This window comes from Schistocerca nitens, chromosome 5, assembly GCF_023898315.1.
Source record: "Schistocerca nitens isolate TAMUIC-IGC-003100 chromosome 5, iqSchNite1.1, whole genome shotgun sequence".
In the NCBI taxonomy this organism is placed as follows: Eukaryota; Metazoa; Arthropoda; class Insecta; order Orthoptera; family Acrididae; genus Schistocerca; species Schistocerca nitens.
In genome coordinates this window covers 580,140,985-580,166,686 of record NC_064618.1, presented here as the reverse complement: position 1 = coordinate 580,166,686, position 25,702 = coordinate 580,140,985, and the positions used below count along the sequence as shown (strand labels likewise).

The following is a 25,702-nucleotide window of genomic DNA, read 5'->3' as shown; positions in this document are numbered from 1 at the left end:
GGGTTCCCAGTTTATTAATGGTGCAGTTTGTTGTCCAGGTAGCTGCCTCCCATCTACGGCACAACTGACGGTGATATAGTATGTGTTTGTGGGTACAGCTTCACACAGTCGTGACAACGTGGAAACTGTAGAAATACGAAATATCAGATGCAGCGTCACTGTTGACAACAGACAGCTACAGGGACAAAGTATGTGGTATTCCACAAAAAAAAACAAAAAAAAATAAAAAAATAAATAAAATAAAATAAAATAAAAAAATAAAAAAGAGGAACACAACGATGATGTTAAAACTTCAATCAACATGTATTGGGGAAAAAGAAGAAAATTCTTTTTTCTCAAGGCAATATCCTTTTCAATATCCTGTAGCGACGTGAGCCGGCCGTTGTGACCTAACGGTTCTAGGCGCTGCAGTCTGGAACCGCATGACCGCTACGGTCGCAGGCTCGAATCCTGCCACGAGCATCGATGTGTGTGATGTCCTTAGCTTAGTTAGGTTTAAGTAGTTCAAAGTTCTATGAGACTGATGACCTCAGATGTTAAGTCCCATAGTGTTCAGAGCCATTTGAGGGACATGAGATATAGAGGCAGATCCAATGAGATAGCTGTATACACGACACGTGCAACTCGTCCATGTATCATCGAATGTCTTTGTATAAACACTATGTGATCGAAATTAGCCGGACACCCCAATGCAATGCAGGATTGACTACTAAATGCCAAGAGAGATGGACCCGCCAGTAAGAAAGGTGTAGTCAGTAGGGAATCAGTAACAGCAAAATGGGAGAATGGGTCCACCAGCAGAGCTCAGTGAATTCTAACGTGGACTAGTCTTTGGATGCCACCTGAAGGAGAAATCCATCAGGGACACTTCCACCTTCCACCCTTCTAAAGATGCCCAAGTCGACTATTAATGACGTGATTGTGTAGTGGAAACGCGAAGGAACGACCACAGATAGAACAAGACCAGGCAGACCACATGTACTCACGTACAGGACCGTCGAATATTGCGGAAGGGAGAAGAATCAGCGGAATTACTTACTCTTGAGTTCCAATCTGCTCTCAGCAGTCCAGACAGCACAACAACGGTGCGTAGGGACTTAAAAATAAGGGGGTACAGTGGTCGAGCAACTCCTCTACACCACACTTTTCTCTAGTCACTGCTAAGCGACACTGAATAACTGAAGATGAGCGATTTGGAGGATGAATCACGCTACACCGTTGGAAGGGTTTGAGTTTGGCGAATGCCTGGAGAACGTTATCTGCCATCACGTGCAGTGCCAACAGTGAGACATTGAGGAGGTGGTGTTCAGGTATGGAGACTTTTTTATAGTTTTGGTGTGGTCGCCTTATTCCGATTACGAAAACCCTAAACACGGAAGGATATTAACACATTTTACAGCGTTGTGTATTGCTTAGAACAGAGCAACAATTCTGAGACGATGATTGCTTGTGTCAGCACGACAATGAACCCTGCCCAAAAGCAGCATCTGTGAGTCGGTTAATGGACAAGAACATTCGTCACATGAACTGTTCTCCACGGAGTCTCGACCTGAACCCAATGAGGCACCTTTGAGATAAATTAGTGTTGAGCTCCCTGCAGACCCCAGTGTCACCCATTGCTACCTTCTGTGGTTTCTGCTCTTGGGGAAAATGGGCTGCCACTCCTCCACAGACATGCAGATAACTCGTTGAAAGTGTTTCCATCAGAGCTGAAGCCGCCATAAAGTAGAAGGGTTGACACACACCATATTAATGTCCACTAATAGGTGTCTAGCTGAAGATCAAGCAATGTAAATTACTAGAAGTAAAGTTTTCCACCAGCCTTACGACATGTGTAGTTCGTGATTTGTCATCAGAAACCTTCTTCTAAATAATCATTTCATTGCATAAAATAGCCTGCGCAATGAATAAAAAAGTAAACATACATTCCCACTGCAGTTCATTAGAGAGCTCTCTGTCTGAAATTCCAAACGAGATAATATGGCTTCTGTACACTGTCAACATGCCTCTAACGGTGTTTAAACCTTAGTTCGTGCTCATATTGTTACTTTATGTCAAAGTGTGTTGTAAGCACGGTAAGCTCCCCGCTGGTTGATTAGTTGGTTGATTTGGGAGAGGGGACCAAACAGCGAGGTCCCAGCGGATTCGGCCGTGTCCTTTCAAACGAACCATCCCGGCACTTGCCTGAAGCGATTTAGGGAAATCACGGAAAACCTAAATCAGGATGGCCGGACGCGGGTTTGAACCGTCCTCCTCCCGAATGCGAGTCCAGTGGGGTAACCACTGCGCCACTTCGTTCGGTCCCGCTTGTTTGGCGTGTACCACAGCGACGTCGTTCGAACATTCAACCACTATCGCGAGACATAAGGCACTGAAGATCTGCCTCGTAGTGGTCCGTGAGTTCAACAGCACTTGCTGATAACCGAGCATAAAAACTAATTATGAGTCGTAGATACCCTCAAGAGAATGTAGCTCAACTGCGCACTGTTTTTTCAGCTTCCTTTTTGGCAACTAAGAAGTCTGTGCCGACCAGGCAGGACGCAGTTGTCTCCTTACAGTCCATGTAGCCTATAGGCATGCATTGTGAACAGTATAAAGCATGCAGCACGATGGTGTTCGCTTAAGGTGGGACAGGGATCACCTAGAATGGAACCTGCTTCAGTGGCCTCAAGTTCTCTTCACCGATGAGTGCAGGTTTCCCTGACTCCTGTGTGAACACACAGGTACCAACGCATGTCCCACGTGTTTCATTCGGTGAGTCCTCGCGTTCAGCGACGATGTAGCCTGTAAACCCCACCTGCCTCGCTTTGACTGTGCAGTCTCTGACCTTCCACTCTGGTGGCAGATTCGTACGCTTTGAAACTATACGCCGGGTTAGAGGTTCCTTGGCCAACAAATAAGACCCAAACTCATCTGGTAAAAACAGGCTATAGACTATTATTGAGGAGAAGTGTCCGCCAATTAAGCTGGTACACATACGAGGCCTACTTTTTATTTTTTTATTTTTTTTTTCAGCATCCGTTCAGTCGCGAAATGGAAAACACAGTGAAAATCAAAAATGTTTTGTTTGCAGCATTTAGCTACACCGTCCGACTATTTCTCTACATAGTCGCCGCTCCGACTTAGACATTTGTCGTAGCGTGGTACCAACTTTCCAGTCCCTCGTCATAGAAGCAGCCGCTTTTGATTTCCGCCCTGCTGTATTCATAGCCAGCGATTCATATGAGCGAAGAGATGAAAATCAGAGGGAGCAAAGTCCGGGCTGTGTGGTGGATGAACAAACACTTCCCATAGAAAACGACGTATCTGCGCCTTCGTTGCCCCTACTGTATGTGGCCGAAAATTGTCATGACGTTCCGTAATGTGGGCTGCGTGAAATCAGGCGAAACCTGTCAACAGTCATTCCACTTAACGCGAGACGCTATTTTCTAGACATATTTATGTGCTCATTGTGCACTCCGAACTGACAAGAGCGATATGAGCATCACACCAGAGCTCAAGGAGCCTTTACCAGAGCCACCAGTTCACACTAATCGTCTCCCCAATGTACTCCATGCGAACGCGCGTCACCAGTTGCAGATAAAATAGCCAGGTGAACATTACTAACATACATTTAGTGAGGCCTGCACAAAATCTTCTGCCATATCGGACTTTTACGCCAAACGCCACTTTATTTAAATACTGCTGGGCACTGTTCACAGAAGGATCCTAGACTCGTAACATTTTTGCACCCCCACTCCCCCGCCCCCCCCCCCTCTCAGTCATGACAATAAGGCCATCCCCAATTATCTAAAACAGTGGTTTCGAACCTTTCTGAGACCATTACCCCGGAGCGCAATCAGATATTAGCTAGCGCCCACCCTCCTTCCCCCACCGTCATCAAACATTACAAACATTAGCGCTTAAATAAACTTTAGAATTAAAAACAATTTTCCTTGAATACTTTTATTTTTAAAATAACGAAAGTTGATATTTAATTTTTAGGTGTTTTATTAAACTACGATTTGATCAGTCAATGACACTTTGTGCTCACACAAATCCTTCTCTGGAAAGAAGACTAACTTCCGACATTGCACCATTTCTCTCCCTGGCGACATTTGCTTCATCCAAACCCAGCAACGGAATCTAATCTACTTAAAATCAATCAAGTAAAGTTGTGTGCGCTATATTTACTGTTTTTAAATTACTTAACTGCTGAACTCATTACTTCCGAACTGACAGAAACTGGAAGACCACTGCCACAAATTATAATAATAATAATAATAGTAATAATAATATGTAGCCGTTACAGTTGTATAGCAGCCGTTACATAGTTATTGTAGTGTTGAACTTTCAATTGCTTCATTTATAGTGGTGAAATCAATAATGAGACAACTTCTGGTTATTGCGGGAACGACATACAATTAGTAAGAGGCATTTTAATGAGATATTTAATCATGAACGATGTACATTTCTCTCTCAATTTTAATATCATATACGCATGGTGCAAAGTAAGTGTGACTATGTGAGGAAGATGATGATCATACATTCATTTCATAAGCCGTATCTTCCTCCACATGGTGATCACGAAGTAGACGAAGTTAACGGAGTCTGCTGCCTTGGAAGAAAAATAACTCATGACGGACGGATCAAGGATATAAAAAGCAGACTGGAGCAGGAAAAGACGGCTTTTCGAGACAAAGGAAGTCAATTGGTATCAAACAAAGGCCTTCATATAATGAAGAAATTTCTGAGAATGCCCGTTTGGGGCACTGCATTGTACGGTAGTGAACATGGACTGTAGGAAAAGCGGAAAAGAGGAGAATCGAATCGTTTGAGTAGGTAGACTGATAAGTTAAGAAATGAGGAGGTTCTCCGTGGAATCAGCGAAGAAAGGAACATTTGCAAAATACTGACAAGAAGAAGGATTTGGACATTAAGACATTAGGGAATAACTTCCATGGTACTGGAGGAAGCTGTAGAGGGTAAAAACTGTAGAGGAAGACTGAGATTGAAGTAAACTTCATTTATTTCATCAATAATTCTTTCCTGATCAGACTGTATTGTCGTATTAAGTTAAATGAATGTTAAAACAAATTATCCTGCTACAACGAAATTACTCTTAAATATTTTCGCAGCATGTATTTAATGCTGGACAGTTCAACATTTAGTCACTGAGTAGTGACCCATTTGGTTATAAGTGCCAGATAAAGATACAGACGCGTTCACCTCTCCTCTTCTGCTGTATTTATATGCGTAAAACTGTCGTTCATTGGGTAATGGTCTGACCAAGAACTTAGACATCGCCATCTGAGTAGTTTGTGGGTTTTGTCATATCGTTGCTACCATTTATGTATATATTACTTTCTCAACAGCATAAGGAAAACGCCCATAGCCAAGAAATCCCCCCTCCCCCCCCCCCCCCCCCCCCACACACACACACAGTTGCGCGCGCACTCAACATTTTCTGGGGTTTCTGCTTCTTTACACCCTTAGGTGTCGTGCTTAGCCATTTGGAATAGTATTCAGAAAAGCTTCCATGTTTCATTTGGAAAACATTGTGCTAGAAAAATGGATCAACTTACTGTTCTTGCTTTAGTACAGTTTCACAGTTCCGCCGTCTACTCCATTTTTTTCGTTTCTCCGAATCATTCGTCCGGCTACCAATTTAGTACTGTCACTCATAAATCAGCCAACGTCAGCCTTCAGCTTGACACTTTGATGGCTGATTTCAGATTTGGTTGACACTATAGTAGTAAGAAAACTCGTTTGTCTGTCGTCTGCGGTCTGAAGGTCGACCGGAGGAATGCCAATAACAACAAACACAAAATCGACAGAAGCCGTGCCAAAGTCATCAGAGTGGCGCAACAGCAAACACCTCTGTGCTCTCCGCGCGGACCTTGCCGGCTTTATCATCCATACGAGTAGGCAGTGGGCGAGCACACATTCGTGCCATACGCAGTGGTATTATCCAGAAATGCAGATTATTTTACCTAGTTTTCATTGTAAACAGAGCACAATTTTCGCTATGTATAGCTCATTCCGGCTTTTTTGTTCTTTTTTCCGAAATGCATTTAACTGCATAGTTTCTGCCTGCTATTCTCAACTTGAATGATCGAAGCTCTCCTAAAAATAGGACCAGTTTTTTATATGCCGATATCTTCGATTTCAGTCATGCCAAGCTCAAAATTTCAGTTAATGTCTTGTAAAATCCTTCTAGAAAATTTGGCTCTTAGGTCGTTACACCTGCACCACATGTTCCGGGTGCACAGTTGTCAACAGACAGGTCCCTGATCATTTTGTAGTAGGTTAAGTGCAGCCAGGCAGCCAGGTTAAAGGTGAATGTGTCGCGATATCGAGGTCATCGGAGATATTCTGAACACTTCCGGTAGGTATGTACTTACTAACGTTAAGAGATCAGGCTAACTCGCGATCTGTTACTCCCGCCACATCAATCAACTTGGTGGTCATTGATCTTGGACATGAGCATGAGCAATAACATATGCCGTTTTCTTTTAGATGAACAGTACGACGTTCTCGATGAACGAGATAGCAATGTTGAACTACTGGTGCCACAATAATTCTCCCAGGTGGACACACAGCTTGGATGTCGTTCCTGACAAATTGTACTTCGTCGTCTCAGAAATCTTTCAGTAGCGTCCAAAACTGTGGTCTTTGTGGGACAGTTCATCTTTGTAATTGCCTCTGGATGTTACTTGTCTTAAACAGTCAGAGTTTTAGCCCAATGGAAGCGAGGACCGCAATAATGGAACACAGAACTGATAAATAACATGGGCATCGTTACGGCCAATCCGCGCCAGTAGCCGATGTCACTAACGCACACCGGCCGTTGTGGCCGAGCGGTTCTAGGCGCTTCAGTCCGTAACCGCGTTGCTGCTGCGGTCGCAGGTTCGAATCCTGCCTCGGGCATGGATGTGTGTGATGTCCTTAGGTTAGTTAGATTTAAGTAGTTCAAAGTCTAGGGGACTGATGACCTCAGATGTTATGTCCCATAGTGCTTAGAGCCATTTGAACCATTTGAACTAACGCACCCCTGTGTGGTTGCACTCGACTCTGAGATACCCGGTTCAAATCCCGGTAGTGGAAGAAATTTTCGCCGCTAATACTGGGCCGGCGAAGGAAGGACAGGTTGTGTGAAGTTCCTGATCCCCAGGCTTCGCGCCCATACCCAGGATTAAATTCCAAAGATCTCTAAAGTGTATCACGTAGTGAGGGCTTGTGATTCAGTGGATGGTGATCCGTACTTCGGACAGGTAGTTAATCCAAGCGGTCCTTTTGGTATCATTCGAGAGAAGTAGTTTGTGTGCTGGCACTGAGTCTCACCTTCACCATTCACTCGTGTATGTATAACACAAACTCACCAACACTCAGCATACACATTTATGATAGAGTTCTCATCCACCGTCTGAAAAGTGGCCATTGTGTACGGGTGGGAGGGGGGGGGGGGGGGGGAGGAGAAACCTTCTCAGATTAGGCGTCTGAACAGCTCCTCAGTCTTCCAATCAATATTTCTTCCTGGTTGCCGGCCGGTGTGACCGAGCGGTTCTAGGCTCTTCAGTCTGGAACCGCGAGACCGCTACGGTCGCAGGTTCGAATCCTGCCTCGGGCGTGGATGTGTGTGATGTCCTTAGGTAGTTCAAAATGGCTCTGAGCACTATGGGACTTAACTTCTGAGGTCATCAGTCCCCTATAAGTTAGAACTACTTAAACCTAACTAACCTAAGGACATCACAAACATCCATGCCCGAGGCAGGATTCGAACCTGTGACCGTAGCGGTCGCGCGGTTCCAGACTGTAGTGCCTAGAACCGCTCGCCCACTCCTTTCCTGGTTGTCTCTCTGTGTGGTTGTTATAGTCCGGATACCTTGCACATCATTCAAATTACTCCTTTCACCGTAATTTAAACATTTCGAGAAGACTCCTAATCCTCCTTTTGTTTGAGCCACCCCGAAGGTTTTGTCGGGTTGCAATCTTACGCAGGTTATGTCCGAGAAAATATAAATGCAAAGCTGTTTCTGTAATGTTCCACTCCCGAATAAAATCACAAGTGACAGCTAACCAGGTCAGTGAAATTTCTTGTCATAAATCTTTACCGTAATTTTACGATAAACACCCACAACCGTCGTATTTAACAGATACTTCCTTCAACTATAGTTTTCTGTTGTTAAATCGGACTTCATCTCCAAATAACACATTTCATAGAAATAAAAAATGTATTGAAATAAATATCCATTTGAACTAAAATTCCTGTATTTCACAAGTTATTCTCAACTCTGAATCCAATTCAACTATTTTCACAGATACTGTCTTCTTTGCACTGAGAGGTGAACATGCGAATTATTTGAGTAAAGTGACAAATACATTCCTTGATACTTAGTACGAGTATTGTTGTTGTCGTTGTGGTCTTCAGTCCTGAGACTGGTTTGATGCAGTACGAGTATACGAACAAGAAATCTGAATTATTACTTGTCTAACGTGCAAGATACAGCACAGAGTTTACGATAAACACACCATACACAATTACACCGAAGGAAAACTGTAGTTCCTTTCAGTCGATAACACATTTTCATTTCTCAAATGTGCACTGCTGCTGTCTCCGGCCACTGTACTCGGTTACCTTGATGGGACCGGTACGGTCACAGGTTCGAATCCTGCCTCGGGCATGGATGTGTTTGATGTCCTTAGGTTAGTTAGGTTTAAGTAGTTTAAGTTCTAGGGGACTGATGAGCTCAGAAGCTAAGTCCCATAGTGCTCAGAGCCATTTGAACCATTTACCTTGACAGGCAGAAATAAAGTAAATAAATATTACCTCCGTTAACATTACATTAGACAAAATTAAACTACCTCGCTTCTCTAGGTTGCAATTCTGCTCCAAATGTCTATGCGATGCCATTTCCTCTGGAGTTTTCTCTCGGAAGCAGACCGAGGATGGCCTGCACCGACGCCGTGCAGTGATGTGCCCACCCTGTAGTCAAAGGATTTTTAAATACGAGCCAGGACAAACAGCGGCAGTACTCTTCGTCATGATTGTCTGTCAGCCGCAGTCCTGACGTGAATTCCTTGTGGACAGCGTTTCCTGACAGTGGTAATAAATCGACAGGATTCTACTTGGCGACACATCTACGATTTCCGTCGTGTTCTGAGAATAACCTTCGCCGCTCTCATGTACCAGTATATCAGGTCGTTCCAAGTCGCACGTAGTAAGCTTGCCTGGCAGTGTGCTGTACCGTCTTCTTAGACACTCTTACACTTATCTACATTCCCCATGTAGTTGGATGAAGAGTAGTAGCGCAGTGGACAAGTCTTCAGGCCTGGTCATCTAGGGTTAGAGTTCGTGCCTGGAAACCCAAAGGGTGCTGAATCGCAGTCGGACCACAGAGTATTTCAGTCTGCCTTTAACCAAGCCTTCGCCTCTCACTGATATGAAAATTCGCCAGGAACAACACATGTTTCAGACTCCACGTTAAGCTGCAGATCCCTTTCTCCGTGTGATTACTGACTGTAGGCTAGGGAGATGCAAGATGTCAAAGTGGCGTCCAGCTGAAAGACCGCAGCAGGCCATTGAACCACAGACGAAATTAATAGTCGTTAAGCCACTCAACTACTATTCTCTACGAGCGTGTTTCAAATTCCTGTCCGGCTATCTAGAGTTTGGTGTTTCTGTGGCTTCCCTAAATCTACAATCAAATTGACGTTAATTATCTGTCCCCGTCCGTGTTTCGTTTCTACTGACCACGTCGTCGACGCGACGTTAGAGCCGTCACTTTCCTTCTCTGATTTCCACGAAACTGCCACCGCTTCACCTCGCTGCACGTCATTAGCAGGTGAACGAATTTATTCTTGGCTTCGGTATGTCAAGTGATTACTTTTCGTTACAACGAGCTATATTATGATTGTAGTTGGTGATATTATTTCAAGAGAACCTGCTACTTTAAACTATGTCTTAGCTTTCGTGATTTGCAAGTTACTGTTTATACATTCCAATAACCAAGCTATTCATGAAGTTACTCAAAGCAACGTAAAAGAAGTAAATGTGGCGATTACTTAGCATTAACCTGGCAGCACGATTCGAAACTATTTCAGTATCGGCCACAAACGTTCAGGTACTTGAGGTGCAGTTGAGTACTAATGTTTGTATCGACAGAGTAAGTTGAAAGATACACCTGCTTTAACATCTTGCTTGCGTGCAGTTTCGTAGTTTTTCTGTTTCATTTGGAAAGGCAACGAACATAAAAGTACGTAAGATAAACCAAAAAATTTTTCTTAAAAATGATAGCAATTTCGTGTTAGAACTTCTCTATCTACAGCATAAACCTATTGTTAGCACTAGCTAAGAATGAGTGTTCATCTGTTCTTATGACACATGTGTTTCTCTTTACAGGTGTCTTTAGTCCCTGAACATACTGGTGATGACTTTGACGCTGAGGAAATGGCTACATCTGCAGATAAGCACGAAATCGGTGAGTTCTGTCGTAGCGGTTGTATCATCACACGTCGCTGTATAAGAGTGCATGTTAACGTAGTCAAAAGGTCTCCAAGAGTACTATACGATTCACATTATATCTGAGAATAATCTAAGGTCCTTTTTTCCCTTCGTAACACTTCGCTCCAACAGACTTCCAAATACGTGTCTCGTATCTTGTAATAGTACGAGCATAGTAGGCGTTTCAGTAACATTTCTTCGACAGTCACAGTTATTTATCCATCTGTGTTAATGTCACTATGAATGATATCCAAAGTGAGGCTGTAGATATCGAAGTCCCATCCAGATCAGGGATATCACTGGACGCTGGGCCTGTAGATTATCTTTGCCGCCCAGATCTTGCCTAGTGTAAAGTCTCTAACAGTTCCGCTGTAGTTGCACCTCGTGAATATTCTCTTAATTCCAGTACCACTTCAACAAACCCTTATGTTACACAAATGACAACCACATCTCACCCACTGTTACTCGATTGCCTTGTCCACTCATGGCTTGTCGCGTCATCCCTCACCACCCGCACCGAGCGAGGTGCCGCAGTGGTTAGCACACTAGGCTCGCATTCGGGAGGACGACGGTTCAATCCCGCGTCCGGCCATCCAGATTTAGGTTTTCCGTGGTTTCCCTAAATCGCTTCAGGCAAATTCTGGGATGGTTCCTTTGAAAGGGCACGGCCGACTTCCTTCCCCATCCTTCCCTAATCCAATGAGACCGATGACCTCGCTGTTTGGTCTCGTCCACCAAATCAACCCAACCCAACCTCACCACCCGCGCATGCGCGCAGCGAGTTGCCAGCATCATTACTCTTGACAAATTTGATAGATCAGTACACTTAAGAATAAGATTAATAACTGTAATTAATTGTATTTCAAATTTTTTGAATTACAAACACTGAAAACCTTTCTTTGCCCCTGCACCCGTATTACGTTCTTGTATTTCACATTGTGCTCATGCCATTAGCGTGTGCATTTGAGGTTTAAAGTGTTACTCTTGTATTTTGCTTGCGCGTACGGATTCCGTAACTCACGAAAACTAGCGGACCGATATCTGCTCTGTACTGTACAAACACAATTGACCCCCACCTACACTTTTGCCTCTGTGCCTTGTTGCACAACGATGACACTTAATACTCTACATACAGCATGTGCAGCAAAAACGAAAATAAAAACGTCAAGGTCGCCACCAGGTTCCCAACCCGGAATAGCCAAAGTTGAGACTGTTTTTAGGGTTCCATAACTCAGTCGGTGACAACGGAAATCTTATAGGATGACTTTGGTGTCCATCTGTCCGTCCGACTGTTAGAAATGGTGGACTATCAAGTTGAAATTTACGTCGAATATTGACGTCCCTTGGTGGTGGAAAAAACTGAAAGTCAATACAATCAAAAGATACGGCCATTTATTCGACATACGTCTACGTATATTCGCAAACGCATTCATGAAAACTATGGGGTACATCCCGTTGACCTACAACGATGAAATTTGGCAAGTAGCTTGGTTTCACAGTACAAAAAGGGGAAAAATATCCGAAGTCTGTTAATTTGTAATTATATCACACGAAAAAAAAATGTTTTGGTCATTTTTTATCCACCTGTCTGTCCTTCTGTTCACTTTTTTTCAGGAATAATATATCTTGCTTGTATCGATATCGATAACAGGAAAAAATCGTCGACAGTCTAGATTCCCGGGAGGTATGAAGTATCTATATATATATAATTAAGTTTTACGGAAACCTACGGAATCCTACTCTCAATTATCCGTACTGCTTATTACAATTTTGTGACACCCCACGGGAAATACATTTGAATTAAAGTGTTGGAAGCACTTTTTATATCTTCCACTAATTATCTGCACGTAAATGGCTAGGCTATTGATTGTTTCTGGATAGGGAAAACTAACGCCACTGGAGCAAGATAACTGCTACACAACATCTAGCACTACAGTCAAACTCATCCGCCAGCTGGTGAGTCCGAGGAAGAAGAGTGGCGCGTCCGCTGTTGAGTGCCCAAGTGGTTTCTCGTCTGGTATGTCTTCTGAACAGCTCGCACGTCCTTTGTTTGAGCCAGCCAATCAGGGACGGGTACTTCAGCTTTTTATGTCTTTTATAGTAACCGCGGCTTTGAAAAGCAATTAATATTTCCAGATATCTTGCTGGGAGACTGATTCTCTTTGCCTGTGTGCCTTGAATTTCAAAAACAGTTTTTTATATTAAATAAGAGATATCAGTTTGGATTCCGTAGAAATACTGGAACACGTGAGGCAAGACTGACCTTACGACTTACCTTAGAAGAAAGATTAAGGAAAGGCAAACCTACGTTTCTAGCATTTGTAGACTTAGAGAAAGCTTTTGGCAATGTTTAATGGAATACTCTCTTTCAAATTCTGAAGGTGTCAGGGGTAAAATACAGGGAGCGAAAGGCTATTTACAATTTGTACAGAAACCAGATGGCAGTTATAAGAGTCGAGGGACATGAAAGGGAAGCAGCGGTTGGGAACGGAGTAAGACAGGGTTGTAGCCTCTCCCAGATGCTATTCAATCTGTATATTGAGCAAGCAGTAAAGGAAACAAAAGAAAAATTCGGAGTAGGTATTAAAATCCATGGAGAAGAAATAAAAACTTTGAGCTTCGCCGATGACATTCTAATTCTGTCAGAGACAGCAAAGGACTTGGAAGAGCAGTTGAACGGAATGGATGGTGTCTTGAAGGGAGGATATAAGATGAACATCAACAAAAGCGAAACGAGGATAATGGAATGTAGTCGAATTAAGTCGGGTGATGTTGAGGGTATTAGATTAGGAAATGAGACACTTAAAGTAGTAAAGGAGTTTTGCTATTTGGGGAGCAAAATAACCGATGATGGTCGAAGTAGAGAGGATATAAAATGTAGATTGGCAATGGCAAGGAAAGCGTTTCTGAAGAAGAGAAATTTGTTAACATCGAGTATAGATTTAAGTGTCAGGAAGTCATTTCTGAAAGTATTTGTATGGAGTGTAGCCATGTATGGAACTGAAACATGGACGGTAAATAGTTTGGACAAGAAGAGAATAGAAGCTTTCGAAATGTGGTGCTACAGAAGAATGCTGAAGATTAGATGGGTAGATCACATAACTAATGAGGAGGTACTGAATAGGATTGGGGAGAAGAGGAGTTTGTGGCACAACTTGACCAGAAGAAGGGATCGGTTGGTAGGACATGTTCTGAGGCATCAAGGGATCACCAATTTAGTATTGGAGGGCATCGTGGAGGGTAAAAATCGTAGGGGGAGACCAAGAGATGAATACACTAAGCAGATTCAGAAGGACTGGGAGATGAAGAAGCTTGCACAGGATAGAGTAGCATGGAGAGCTGCATCAAACCAGTCTCAGGACTGAAGACCACAACAACAACAAGAGATATAGACTGTAAACGAAGGTCTGCGATTCGCTGGTTCAGTGTTCGGTGACAGTTGACTATCACTCCAGCCTGTCGCTGGCCTACCACTGAATACAAGAAGTAGTAATAGTAGTAGCAGCAGCAGCAGATTTATTCATCCGTACAATACTTTTACAAGGATACTGGAAATGTCTCGGTATTAAAATTTAAAAACAACAAAAAATCGTAATTTTTACACACACGCATTTATATATTCACAGGTCTAGTTTGACAAAGATGTAACTGGTAGTCGGACATGCCCTTAAAGTAGGAATCTGCCTGAAGTAATTTAGGGGAATGACGAGGCACCTACTCGGCAGCGGTGGCCGAGCGGTTCTAGGCGCTTCAGTCCGGAACCACGGGGCTGCTACGGTCGCAGGTTCGAATCCTGCTCCGGGCATGGAATGTGTATGATGTCTTTAGGTTAGTTAGGTTTACATAATTCTAAGTCTAGGGGACTGATGACCTCCGGTGTTAAGTCCCATAGTGCTTAGAGCCATTTGAACCATTTTTGAACGGGGCACCTAAATCAGGATGTCTTTCAAAAAATTGGAGTTACCGCCCTCCAAAATACAAGGGCTACCGTAATCTTTTTATCGCTAGTGTACGATACAGTTTCGTAAAGAACTTGTTTAACAAGGTAAAAGGCTAGGACTCCAGTGTTTATTCGTTTCTATTCGTTTCTCACTCCCACTCAATACAAACTACGTGCACTACACACACATCGTTTCATAATGTAACACTATATGCTATCACATGACGTCAGGGCCGTAGCGACGATGGTTGTTTCCATTTTCTGTGCCGCGGCTTCCCATTTGCTAGCCTGAAAAACTGAGTTAGCATACCTCTGTTGTGAGTAAGATGTTGAGCTTAGAAACAGGAGAGGGTGTTAGTATTAAGCACTGCGTGGCTGTGGGAGTAAGTTTTCTCCAGGAAAGAAGAAGAAAGAAGGAAAACACTTAATATGAAAGTGTTAAGTGAAATGATAGGTATTTTATTATCGTTATTATTAGTTATGCTACAATTTTTATTAAACTACTACTGTGTTATCTAAGTAACCCTTCACTGTACAGAATGCGTTGTCTGACAGGTACTTACTTTTTAGTTTCAGAGGAGAGATCGGCTCCAGTCGCAGTCGGGAATAGAAATAGTTCGATGGCGAAAGTTGAAAATTTTTGCCGCACCCTGATCTCCCGCTTAACGCGAGCAGTTGTCTTAACCGTCTCAGCCATCCAGACACGCTTCCCGTCCGACGCAATTTCTCAACTTGTTACGCGGTAGTAGAGTCCGCTGTCCATTCACTTACTTGCTCGTAGCGAGTCCCGTATTCCTGCAAGAGGCACGGACCCTGTTGTGCATCCACACCTAAGTTATTGAGATACGCATGCCTACATATATCGTCACAGAGCCGAAACCCCTCTAACAAATATATCTGAAAAGGCCACAAGCAGGATCGCTATTTTCGGGAGGGGGGGGGGGGGGGAGAAGGAACGTAGTGTAAAAAGTATTTTTGGTTTAGCCCTAGCAGCGGCAATTTGTAGAGCGATTTGAACATTTATTATTCTGTAGGTATTTAACAGTATGTTAAGCAATGGCTGAGCAACGAACCGGAGCTGGCACCCAGGCAAATTGTGCGAATCGATTAACTCTTTTTGCAAAAGATTTTAATTGGGCTCAAATTCATACTCAGCTAATGGCTCCATTTGTTTGTGCACTGTTCGGATTTTACGCGCAAAAACCGCCGGTCTTAAATAAGTCCGGATTGGAGCGAGACTGGCGGTTCAAATTTTGTCCATTGGTACATTGGACCTGTGAGATAAATTTCAACCGTTCGAAAAAATATTGCTTCGTTTGAATTTTGCGTGCAAAAATAAAAAAAAAAAAACACGCTCTTCTGAGGCTTTTCGAAGTGCGCCGATTCTATACTTTAAACTTGTACGAATCGGTTCAAACGTTGCACAAAGGCAGATAGTGAGTCAAGCCGTCAAAATATTGTAGGGAACGACGCGAACAACTGGCAGAAGACACCGATTATTCAACAAAAAATGGCTCGGAGCACTATGGGGAGCACTTCTGAGGTCATCAGTCCCCTAGAACTTAGAACTACTTAAACCTAACTAACCTAAGGACATCACACACATCCATGCCAGAGGCAGGATTCGAACCTGCGACCGTAGCGGTCGCGCGGTTCCAGACTGTACCGCCTAGAACAGCTCTGCCACTCTGGCCGGCCGATTATTCAGCATAATTAATGGTTGTCACATTGTTATGGGAAAGCTTTATCCGTTGCCACGGTATAAACAACATCGTTGGAAAGACAATAAGAAAACCTTTATTGGATCAGTCGTCGCCCGAATCAATAAGCATCTACGTCGGTTTCCAAGCCGTACCGGTGCAATGTCAAAGTTATAGTAGAACAAAAGTTGGGAACTAGGATGAAAAATTCTCCTGTCATAGCACAAAAAGGGCGGAATATGTTCTGGGCAGAGTTAGGGATGTAAAAGAAGGGAACTAACTTTTCTACTTCAAAGACATTTAAAACTAAACATCTTGACATATTCGCGCTTTTTTTCGAGTTAACCCTACTTTCCCAGAGCAGCGACGTCTCTTAGCTGCAAGATGGTGGCACGCCTGTACTTTGCAATTTATAGGCTAAAGTCTCATATCCTGTGCCCAAAATTCAGAAGATTCGCTTCTTGTCACGGTCCGGGTGGCTTCCCCCGTCGGAGGTTCGAGTCCTCTCTCGGGCATGGGTGTGTGTGTTGTCCTTAGCGTAAGTTGGTTTAAGTTAGATTAAGTAGTGCGTAAGCTTTGGGACCGATGACCTCAGCAGTTTGGTCCCATAAAACCTTACCACAAATTTCCAATTTCCAGAAGATTCGACAGCCATTGTAAACAATACATAATAATATTATGAGGCTGAAGAGCATAAGTTTAATAGCTAAAAACGTTTATGTGGGGAGATAAAATTTCTGGAGGTGGATTTGTTCCTGGGGATACACTAGAACATTTTTTTTATTTCTGAGCGAAGGGGGGACGGTGATTTTTTTTTTCCCCCGAGGGGACTATTACTCCCCCAAACTCATACCCTGTTGCAAGTGAGGTGAGGGGTGTCAGAACAAATAGACGCAAATTTATGTGCTTCTACAGCGTGCGATGCACGTACAATAGGACTTATCCGAGAATGGAGGGTGCATCTAAACTTTGACACGATGTATCATACTGCAGGACATGACAAATGGCGCATTAGATGACACGATGGCATGTGTCATGTTATACAACATGAAATCACGTATCATGTTACATTACTTGACACAGTGCGCTATATTGCATGACATGGGTACTAATACTAACAAATAAAAAAGCGCGAATATGTCAAGATGTCCTTGAAACTGTCAGATAAGTCGAAAAGCTAGTTCCCTCTTCCCTGAACATATTCGCCATTTCTTGTGCTATGATAGGAGCACGTTTCTTTCTCGTACTAAACTATATTGTCCAACACAACAGACACCACACTGTTGTTTGATACAGTGGCTGTAAATATAAAATTTCAAAGAAGAGTCTGACTCTAGCCGCAACTGGGCATCTAAATAATTCAGTTGTGAAAGTAAAAAAATGTGCTGGACCGAGACTCGAACCTGGATCTCCCGCTTAACGCGAACAGTTGATTTAACTGCCTCGCTATTCGAATACACTTCCTGTCTGACACAAAATCTCAACTTGTCACGCTAGTAGCGTGCACTATCCATTGTAGATACACTACGATGGGTTGTAGAGGGTGTCTTGAGAAACAAATTGAGGATAGGAACCCACGTCCGGAGACGTTATCCAACGTCACTACAGTGTGTCAAAATTATAGGCGCCGACGCCTGCCACTTGGCTACCCCTTTGGCAGCAAACGTGACTTTGTGTGCTGATTGAACGTAGGTGGAACGTCTCGCAATGTTATTTGTTATTCAATGATTGCGACTGATTGAAACGATCGCCAGAGGAGAAGATGGAGCTAACTGCTGGGCAGAAAGGTCTTGTCTCACATAAATGAGGCGATCTGTTGCTACGGTTTTGGACACGGGTTTCCATCTGCAGCCTATTTTTCTTCTGTATACCGAAAACATTGGAGGGTTCGACTGTGACGCTTTTTATCCTGTACTGTAATGAACCAAGTTTTCAGACCAGTGAATCACGTGGTCTATTTCTGTTTACGTCAGTTGCTGTCAGGTGAGAATTAAAAAATGTTGCATAAAGTTTTATGTAATATTGTGGCACAGCTCTGTGCTATATGCAATTTGTTCTTACGTCGTCAATCATCCAAGAGCCCATGAAGACAAGCCTAAAATATTACAATGAACTTGCCTTCAGTGATTCTACTACGGTAATGTTTTCTTGTCTTGGGCCCTCTCACTATCCATTATAGTTATGTACTTTTCGTATTTTCTTTGGAGGAAGTGGTGTAAGGGGGGGGGGGGGGGGAGGACAGGCGGTCATCAATCATCAGACTGGTTTGATGTGACTCACCACATCCTCTCGTGTGACAACCCCTGCTTCCCCTGTAGTTTTTGTCCTTTAGCTCTCCCTCTAGTAGCCGGCCGGAGTGGCCGAGCGGTTCTAGGCGCTACAGTCTGGAACCGCGCGACCGCTACGGCCGCTGGTTCGAATCCTGCCTTGGGCATGGATGTGTGTGATGTCCTTAGATTAGTTAGGTTTAAGTAGTTCTAAGTTATAGGGGACTCATGATCTCAGCAGTTAAGTCCCATGGTGCTCAGAGCCATTTGAACCATTTTTTCTCTCTCTAGTACCATGGACCTGAGTCAGTGAAAGTCTTAACACACGTACTATCACCCTGTCTCCTCTTCTCGTCGGTGTTTTCTAAACATTTCTTACCTCACAGATAATGCAGAGGACTCCATCATTCTGTGACACATCTGAAATGTTTCGATTTTCTTTTTCCCATTTTCCACAGTCCATGAATCTTTCCCAACAACGCTATGCCACAGACATATATTCTCAGAAACTTTTCGCTCAAACTAAGGCCCTGTAGACTATATTTAGCGAGAAATTCCACCTTTGGCTTAGCTAGTTTACGGCTTATATCCTCCTTGCTTTGTCCAAATTTGGTTATGTTGCTTCTAAGTTAGCATAGTTTCTCTATTTAGTGTAGTACTTGGTAAGCAATTTTAATGTTAAGTTTATTGCTAAACTAATTTTTGCTGATATTCATCAGGTTCGTCTGACTTTTACTCTCAGTCCGTATTCTGTGCTCATTAACCTGTTCGCAGTGTCATCAACGAATATTATCATTGATATCATTTGCACACAGTTACAATACCACTCGTGAATCTTTTATTGTCATCATTGCTTCTTCGGCGTATAGGTCGAACTCTAGAGGAGAAAGAATGCAGTCTTGCCTTATAACTTTCTTTAATCCGAACACTTCCCTATTAGTCTTCAATTGTTACTGCCCCTCCTGTTCTTGTACATATTGTATGTTTCTCTATTATATCTATTTTTCAGGGAGTTTCAAACATCTTGCACCGTTATACGTCATCGAGTGCTTTTTCGTGGTTGACATATGCTATGAAGATGTCTCGATTTTTAAGTTTTGTCCTCTGTCGCCAAGTGCAACATGAGAACTGCATCTGGTGACTGTGTCTTCCCTAAAGCCAAACTGATCGTCATCCAACAGATCCTCAATTCTTCTTTCCATTGTTCTACGTATTATTCATAACAGAGATGTCTGGCCTGTTAAGCTGATTTTATGATAGTCCTCGCAGGTTTCTGTCTTTGCAGTCTTAGTCTCCAGTCGTTAGGTTGCAAGTCCCTCAATAATTTCGAAATTGCAAAGGAATCTTATCTACTCTTTCTGCCTTGTTTGTTCGAAAGTCTTCCAAACCTCTTCAAAACTCTTTCTCTAATACTAAACACTTTATATCCGCCAAATTGACATCCATTTCTTCTAACATGACGCCAGGACCCAGTTCTTGCGCTTCGTAGATACTGTCCACTCTTTCCAGCGATCTGCTCTCTCTTCCGCGTTAACGGTGGACCTGCTCTTCCAGCTTTGCTTTCAATTTCCCCGAAGGTTATTTAGACTTTTCTGAATATTAGATCTGTTCTTCCGAGGACCATTTCTTTAAGAGGAGAGAGGAGGAGATTAGTGTTTAACATCCCGTCGATAACGAGGTCATTAGAGACGGAGCACAAGCTCTGATTAGGGAAGGATGGGGAAGGAAATCGGCTGTGACATTTCAAAGGAACCATCCCGGTATTTGCTTGAAGTGATCTAGGGAAATCACAGAAAACCTAAATAAGGATGGCCTGAAGCGGGATTGAACCGTTGTCCTCCCGAATGCGAGTCCTGTGTGCTAACCACTGCGACACCTCGCTCGGTATTTATTTTTCTTCACATTTCTTTTTCTTTGCATAGTCAATTCGCTTTAGCTTCCCTGTTCTTTCTGTTGATTTCATTACCAAGAGACTTAAATCGCTGTATCCCTTTATTTCTCAGATCATTTCTATATTTTCTGCTTTCATCCATCATTTAAGCATTTCTTCTGTTACAGAAAAATTTCTTCTCCCTAGCTGAAACTTACCTTAGGATTCAATTACTCTTTCTCCTACTCATTTCTATTACAAGCCTATGTTGTCCCGTAGCTGTGTCTTCTGTTCCTGCCCATACTGTTCTAATCCCTCATGATTACTAGATTTTCGTCTCCTTTACATACCGAATTGACCGTTCAAAGCCTTCTATCATTATCCTAATTCCGATTACCATTATAATGGAATAACTTCAACAGCCGACATTTTCTACTTTCCAACAAAACATTGCCAGAACAGAGCAATTAGTAAAAATCTGCATTGCTGATAATTTCCCGGAGTATTTCGAGATGTATACTGACGATTCGAAAACTATAGGTAATGACAGGATGGCTTGCGCATTCTTGTGTCCCAGCACAATTACAAGGAACTGATTACGTTTCTCAGTGAAACTTCTAGTTTTTCTGTAGAAGCCACAACTATACCTGCAGCTTTACATTAAACGCAGAACCTCACAGAACCAAACGTTTTGATTTTAACGGATTGTACAGACTGGGGCAAATAAAAGTGGCCTGGACGAGTGCATACGATTAGACTGTATATATGCATGTAACCACACCCCTCGACGCTCACACCACGCGTATGCCCGACACGCGATCCACATCAGTTCAGAGCGCAGTGCGGTTTGTTTACACGATACTCGGACAGATATAGGCTATATATTTTTAATGTATATAACACACTGTCCAGTCGCATTAATGATACTACCTGTCGAAAGCCTGAATAACCACCTTATAGACATATAAGTGTGTCAGTGAGGTTCTGGAAGGTACAGACAGCGATGTGGGGCCATGCCGACTCAAGTGCCGTGACCAGCTGCGCTAGGTTTCGTAAAAGCGTAAGCAGCATGATCTAGGGGATTCCACAGATTATCAACTGGACTTAAATAAGAGAGTTTGGTGGACAGGGGAGGTTGGTAAACTTATCCTGGTGCTCTTTGAACCACTGCGAGTTGTATGACACGTTGCATTCTCCTGCTGGTGGATGCCATCGTGCTGACGAAAAACAAACTGCATGTGAGGGTGGTCATGATCCCCAAAGATAGATGCATACTTGTTGTGATCCACTCTGCCTTCCACAAGTACGAGAACATTCCTCAGACAAAAACTCCGTCCTCCGGCGTGGACCCATCCGACGACTGTCGCAGGGTATTAGCTTTCAGACACGCAGTACACGCCGACGGCGATCTGTCCGATGGAGCATTAAAAGTGATTCATCTGAAAAGAACACCTGTCGCCACTCAAGTTGCGGTAGCGACGTGCAAATTCCAGCTTTCTTCGCTGATGAATAGCAGTCAGCATAGATGCATGGACCAGGCGTCTGCCGCGGAGGCCCATGTGCAGCAGCTGTCGCTGAATGGTCGTTGAAGAGAAGAGTCACTGTTGACAGTCCTTGGTTTATCTGGATGGTCATCTGGTCAACAGTTGCGCGTCTATTCGCCCGTACACATATTCGCAAGCGTCGTTCACCCAGTCGTGCACCACAGTTGCATCAGCTACGGTTGTGGATAGCGCCATTTTGCCATACACGGTACACTTTAAACACAGGGGCATGCGAACAGTTTACTAACTTAGCCGTTTCGGAAATGCTTCCTCCTTCGCCCAAAAGCCTATTATATCATATCCTTTTCGGGCATCAAATAAATCTTCGTTTCTGCATTACGACAACGACTGCGCTGTTTCCCGCGTACCTCCGATGTTGTTGTTGTTGTTGTTGTGGTCTTCAGTTCAGAGACTGATTTGATGCAGCTCTCCTGCGCAAGCTTCTTCATACAGTAAAGTTGCATGCCCTCGGGAAAAATTACGACTGTAGTTTCCCCTTGCTTTCAACCGTTCGCAGTACCAGCACACCAAGGCCGTTTTGGTTCGTGTTACAAGGCCAGATCAGTCAACCATCCAGACTGTTGCCCCTGCAACTACTGAAAAGGCTGCTGCTCTCTTCAGGAACCACACATTTGTCTGGCCTTTCAACAGATATCTCTCCGTTATGGTTGCACCTGTGGTACGGCTACCTGCACCGCTGAGGCACGCAAGCCTCCCCACCAACGGCACGGTCCATGTTTTATGGGGGGACGGTTTATATATCCTCCACCGCTAATGCTGCCACCTGCGGTCTGTGAGTGGTTATTGCACGCTGACGTCGAACACAGGTGGTGGTCACATTAATGTGGCTGGATCGTGTATAAATGTATGTAATATATATTTAATATATTTAACGGAAACGTTATCAAAAATCACGACAGATTTACTACAATTTTTTACGCGATACTCTAATGAAGATTTGCACAGACGTACGCTATGTATTTTTAATGTATTCAGGGTGTTTGTTTTAACTTGAGACACTTAAATATCTCTATAACGACGATAGATGGAAAGTTAATATTACTAAAGGGGATATCTGTCTGTGTTGCAACTGGCCACCACCTAACCACCCCTCCTGCGTGGGCGGGGTCAACTTTGTATTTTCACATTGGATCTCTCCAGTTTTATTACATATTCGGTTTCTAGTCAAAAAGTACGTAGTGTTTTCTCAAACTATTGTTTTCCATTCGTGGTAGATGGAGCAGTAACTGACAAATATCAGTGTGCCGGTTTTTGCAATTAAGAACCGATGTAACTGATTCCTTTGTTTGTTGTACAGTGAAATATGGGTAACTGTTTCAGTGTCTGTCTAGAAGCTACCTTTAGTCTGATCCAGGAACAATTACGTAAATGTAATACTTGTCTATTCCCATCGGGATGCTTGATTTTTTGTGAGCCCCCTTTCCTCTCACCGCTGGGGTGCTTGATTTCGGTGAGTCACCTTGCCTCTCACCATAACTGTAACTCTAATGCTTTTAAGTTGTGTATATGCGTTCCACGCTCGAATTAATACATCTATCGAAATGCAAGGACTAACATTTGAGCATTTATTGTTCATTATAATCATGGTGAGAGGCAAGCGAACTCACTGACATCAAGCATCACGATGAGAACAGAAAACTACACTGAAGAGTCAAAGAAACTGGTACACCTGCCTAATATCATGTAGGGCCCCGGCGAGTACGCATAAGTGCTGCAACACGATGTGGCATGGACTCGAGTAAAGTCTGAACTAGTACTGGAGGGAACTGACACAATGAACTCTGCAGAAAAAAATTGGAAATTTGTGGTAAGGTCTTATGGGACCAAACAGCTGAGGTCATCGGTCCCTAAGCTTACGCACTACTTATTCTAACTTAAACTATAGACAACACACACACACACACACACACACACACACACACACACACACACACACACACACACCGATGCCCAAAGGAGGACTCGAACCTCAGACGGGGGTAGCCAAACGGACCTGGAAGAGATCTCTTCTGAACAGCACGCTGCAAGGCATCCCAGATATACTCAATAACGGTCGTGTCTGGGGAGTTTGGTGGGCAGCGAAAATGTTTAAACTCAAAAGAGTGTTCCTGGAGCCACTCTGTAGCAATTCTGGGCATGTGGGGTGTTGCATTGTGCTGCTGGAATTGCCCGAGTCCGTCAGAATGCACAATGGATACGAATAGATGCAGGTGATCAGACAGTATGCTTACGTACGTGTCACCTGTCAGAGTTATATGTAGGCGTATCTGGGGTCCCATATCACTCCAACGTCACTCACCCCCTCGCCTCACATCATTAAAGAGCCTCCACCAACTTGAGTAGTCGCCTGCTGACATGCAGGGTCCATAGATTCATGAGGTTGTCTCCATACGCGTACACACGTTTCCACTCATCAACAGTCCAATATCGGTGTTGACGGGCCCAGGCGAGGCGTTAAGCTTTGTGTCGTGGTGTCATGAACAGTACACAAGTGGGCCTACGGCTCCGAAAGCCCATAACGATGACCTTTCGTTGAATGGTTCGCACGCTGAAACTTGTTGATGGCCCAGCATTGAAATCTGCAGCAACTTGCCGAAGGCCTGCACTTCAGTCACGTTGAACGATTCTCTTCAGTCGTCGTTGGTCCCAGTCTTGCAGGATCTGTTTCCGGTCGCAGCGATGTCGGAGTTGTTGTTGTTGTTGTGGTCTTCAGTCCCGAGACTGGTTTGACGAAGCTCTCTATGCTACTCTATCCTGTGCAAGCTTTTTCATCTCCCAGTACCTACTGCAACCTACATCCTTCTGAATCTGCTTAGTGTATTCATCTCTTGCTCTCCCTCTGCGATTTCTACCCTCCACACTGCCCTCCAGTACTAAACTGGTGATCCCTTTATGCCTCAGAACATGTCCTACCAACCGAACCTTTCTTCTAGTCAAGTTGTGCCACAAACTCCTCTTCTCCCCAATTCTATTCAACATCTCATTAGTTATGTGATCTACCCATCTAATCTTCCGCATTCTTCTATAGCACCACATTTCGAAAGCTTCTATTCTCTTCTTGCCTAAACTACTTACCGTCCATTTTTCACTTCCATACGTGGCTAAACTCCATACAAATACTTTCAGAAACGACTTCCTGACACTCAAATCAATACTCGATGTTAACAAATTTCTCTTCTTCAGAAACGCTTTCCTTTCCTTTCCTTGCCATTGCCAGTCTACATGTTATATCCTCTCTACTTTGACCATCATGTGCAAAGCTCCTTTACTACTTTAAGTGTCTCATTTCCTAATCTAATTCCCTCGGCATCACCCGACTTAATTCGACTACATTCCATTATCCTCGTCTTGCTTCTGTTGATGTTCATCTTATACCCTCCTTTCAAGACACTGTCCATTCCTTTGCTGTCTCTGACAGAATTACAATGTCATCGGCAAACCTCAAACATTTATTTCTTCTCCATGGATTGAAATACCTACTCCGAATTTTCCTTTTCTTTTCTTTACTGCTTGCTCAATATACAGATTGAATAACATCGGGGAGAGGCTACAACCCTGTCTCATTCCCTTCCCAACCACTGCTTCCCTTTCATGTCCCTCGACTCTTATAACTGCCATCTGGTTTCTGTACAAATTGTAAATAGCCTTTCGCTCCCTGTATTTTACCCCTGCCACCTTCAGAACTTGAAAGAGAGTATTCCAGTTAACATTGTCAAAAGCTTTCTCTAAGTCTACAAATTCTAGAAACGTAGGTTTGCCTTTCCTTAATCTTTCTTCTAAGTTAAGTCGTAGGGTCAGTATTGACTCACGTGTTCCAAAATTTGTACGGAATCCAAACTGATCTTCCCCGAGGTCGGCTTTTACCAGTTTTTCCATT

The 25,702-nt window shown here is 43.5% G+C and overlaps 1 protein-coding gene across 5 annotated transcripts in view; it reads left to right on the top strand.

The window, feature by feature from the left end:
• Window positions 1-25,702, top strand: part of LOC126259698 (ras guanyl-releasing protein 3-like) — a 439,537-nt gene that overhangs the window by 212,726 nt on the left and 201,109 nt on the right. For all 5 annotated transcript variants that reach the window (XM_049956665.1, XM_049956666.1, XM_049956664.1 and 2 more), the window contains one exon: window positions 10,382-10,460. In XM_049956665.1, the coding sequence (XP_049812622.1) occupies window positions 10,382-10,460 (79 nt within the window). The remainder of the gene's footprint in view (window positions 1-10,381; window positions 10,461-25,702) is intronic.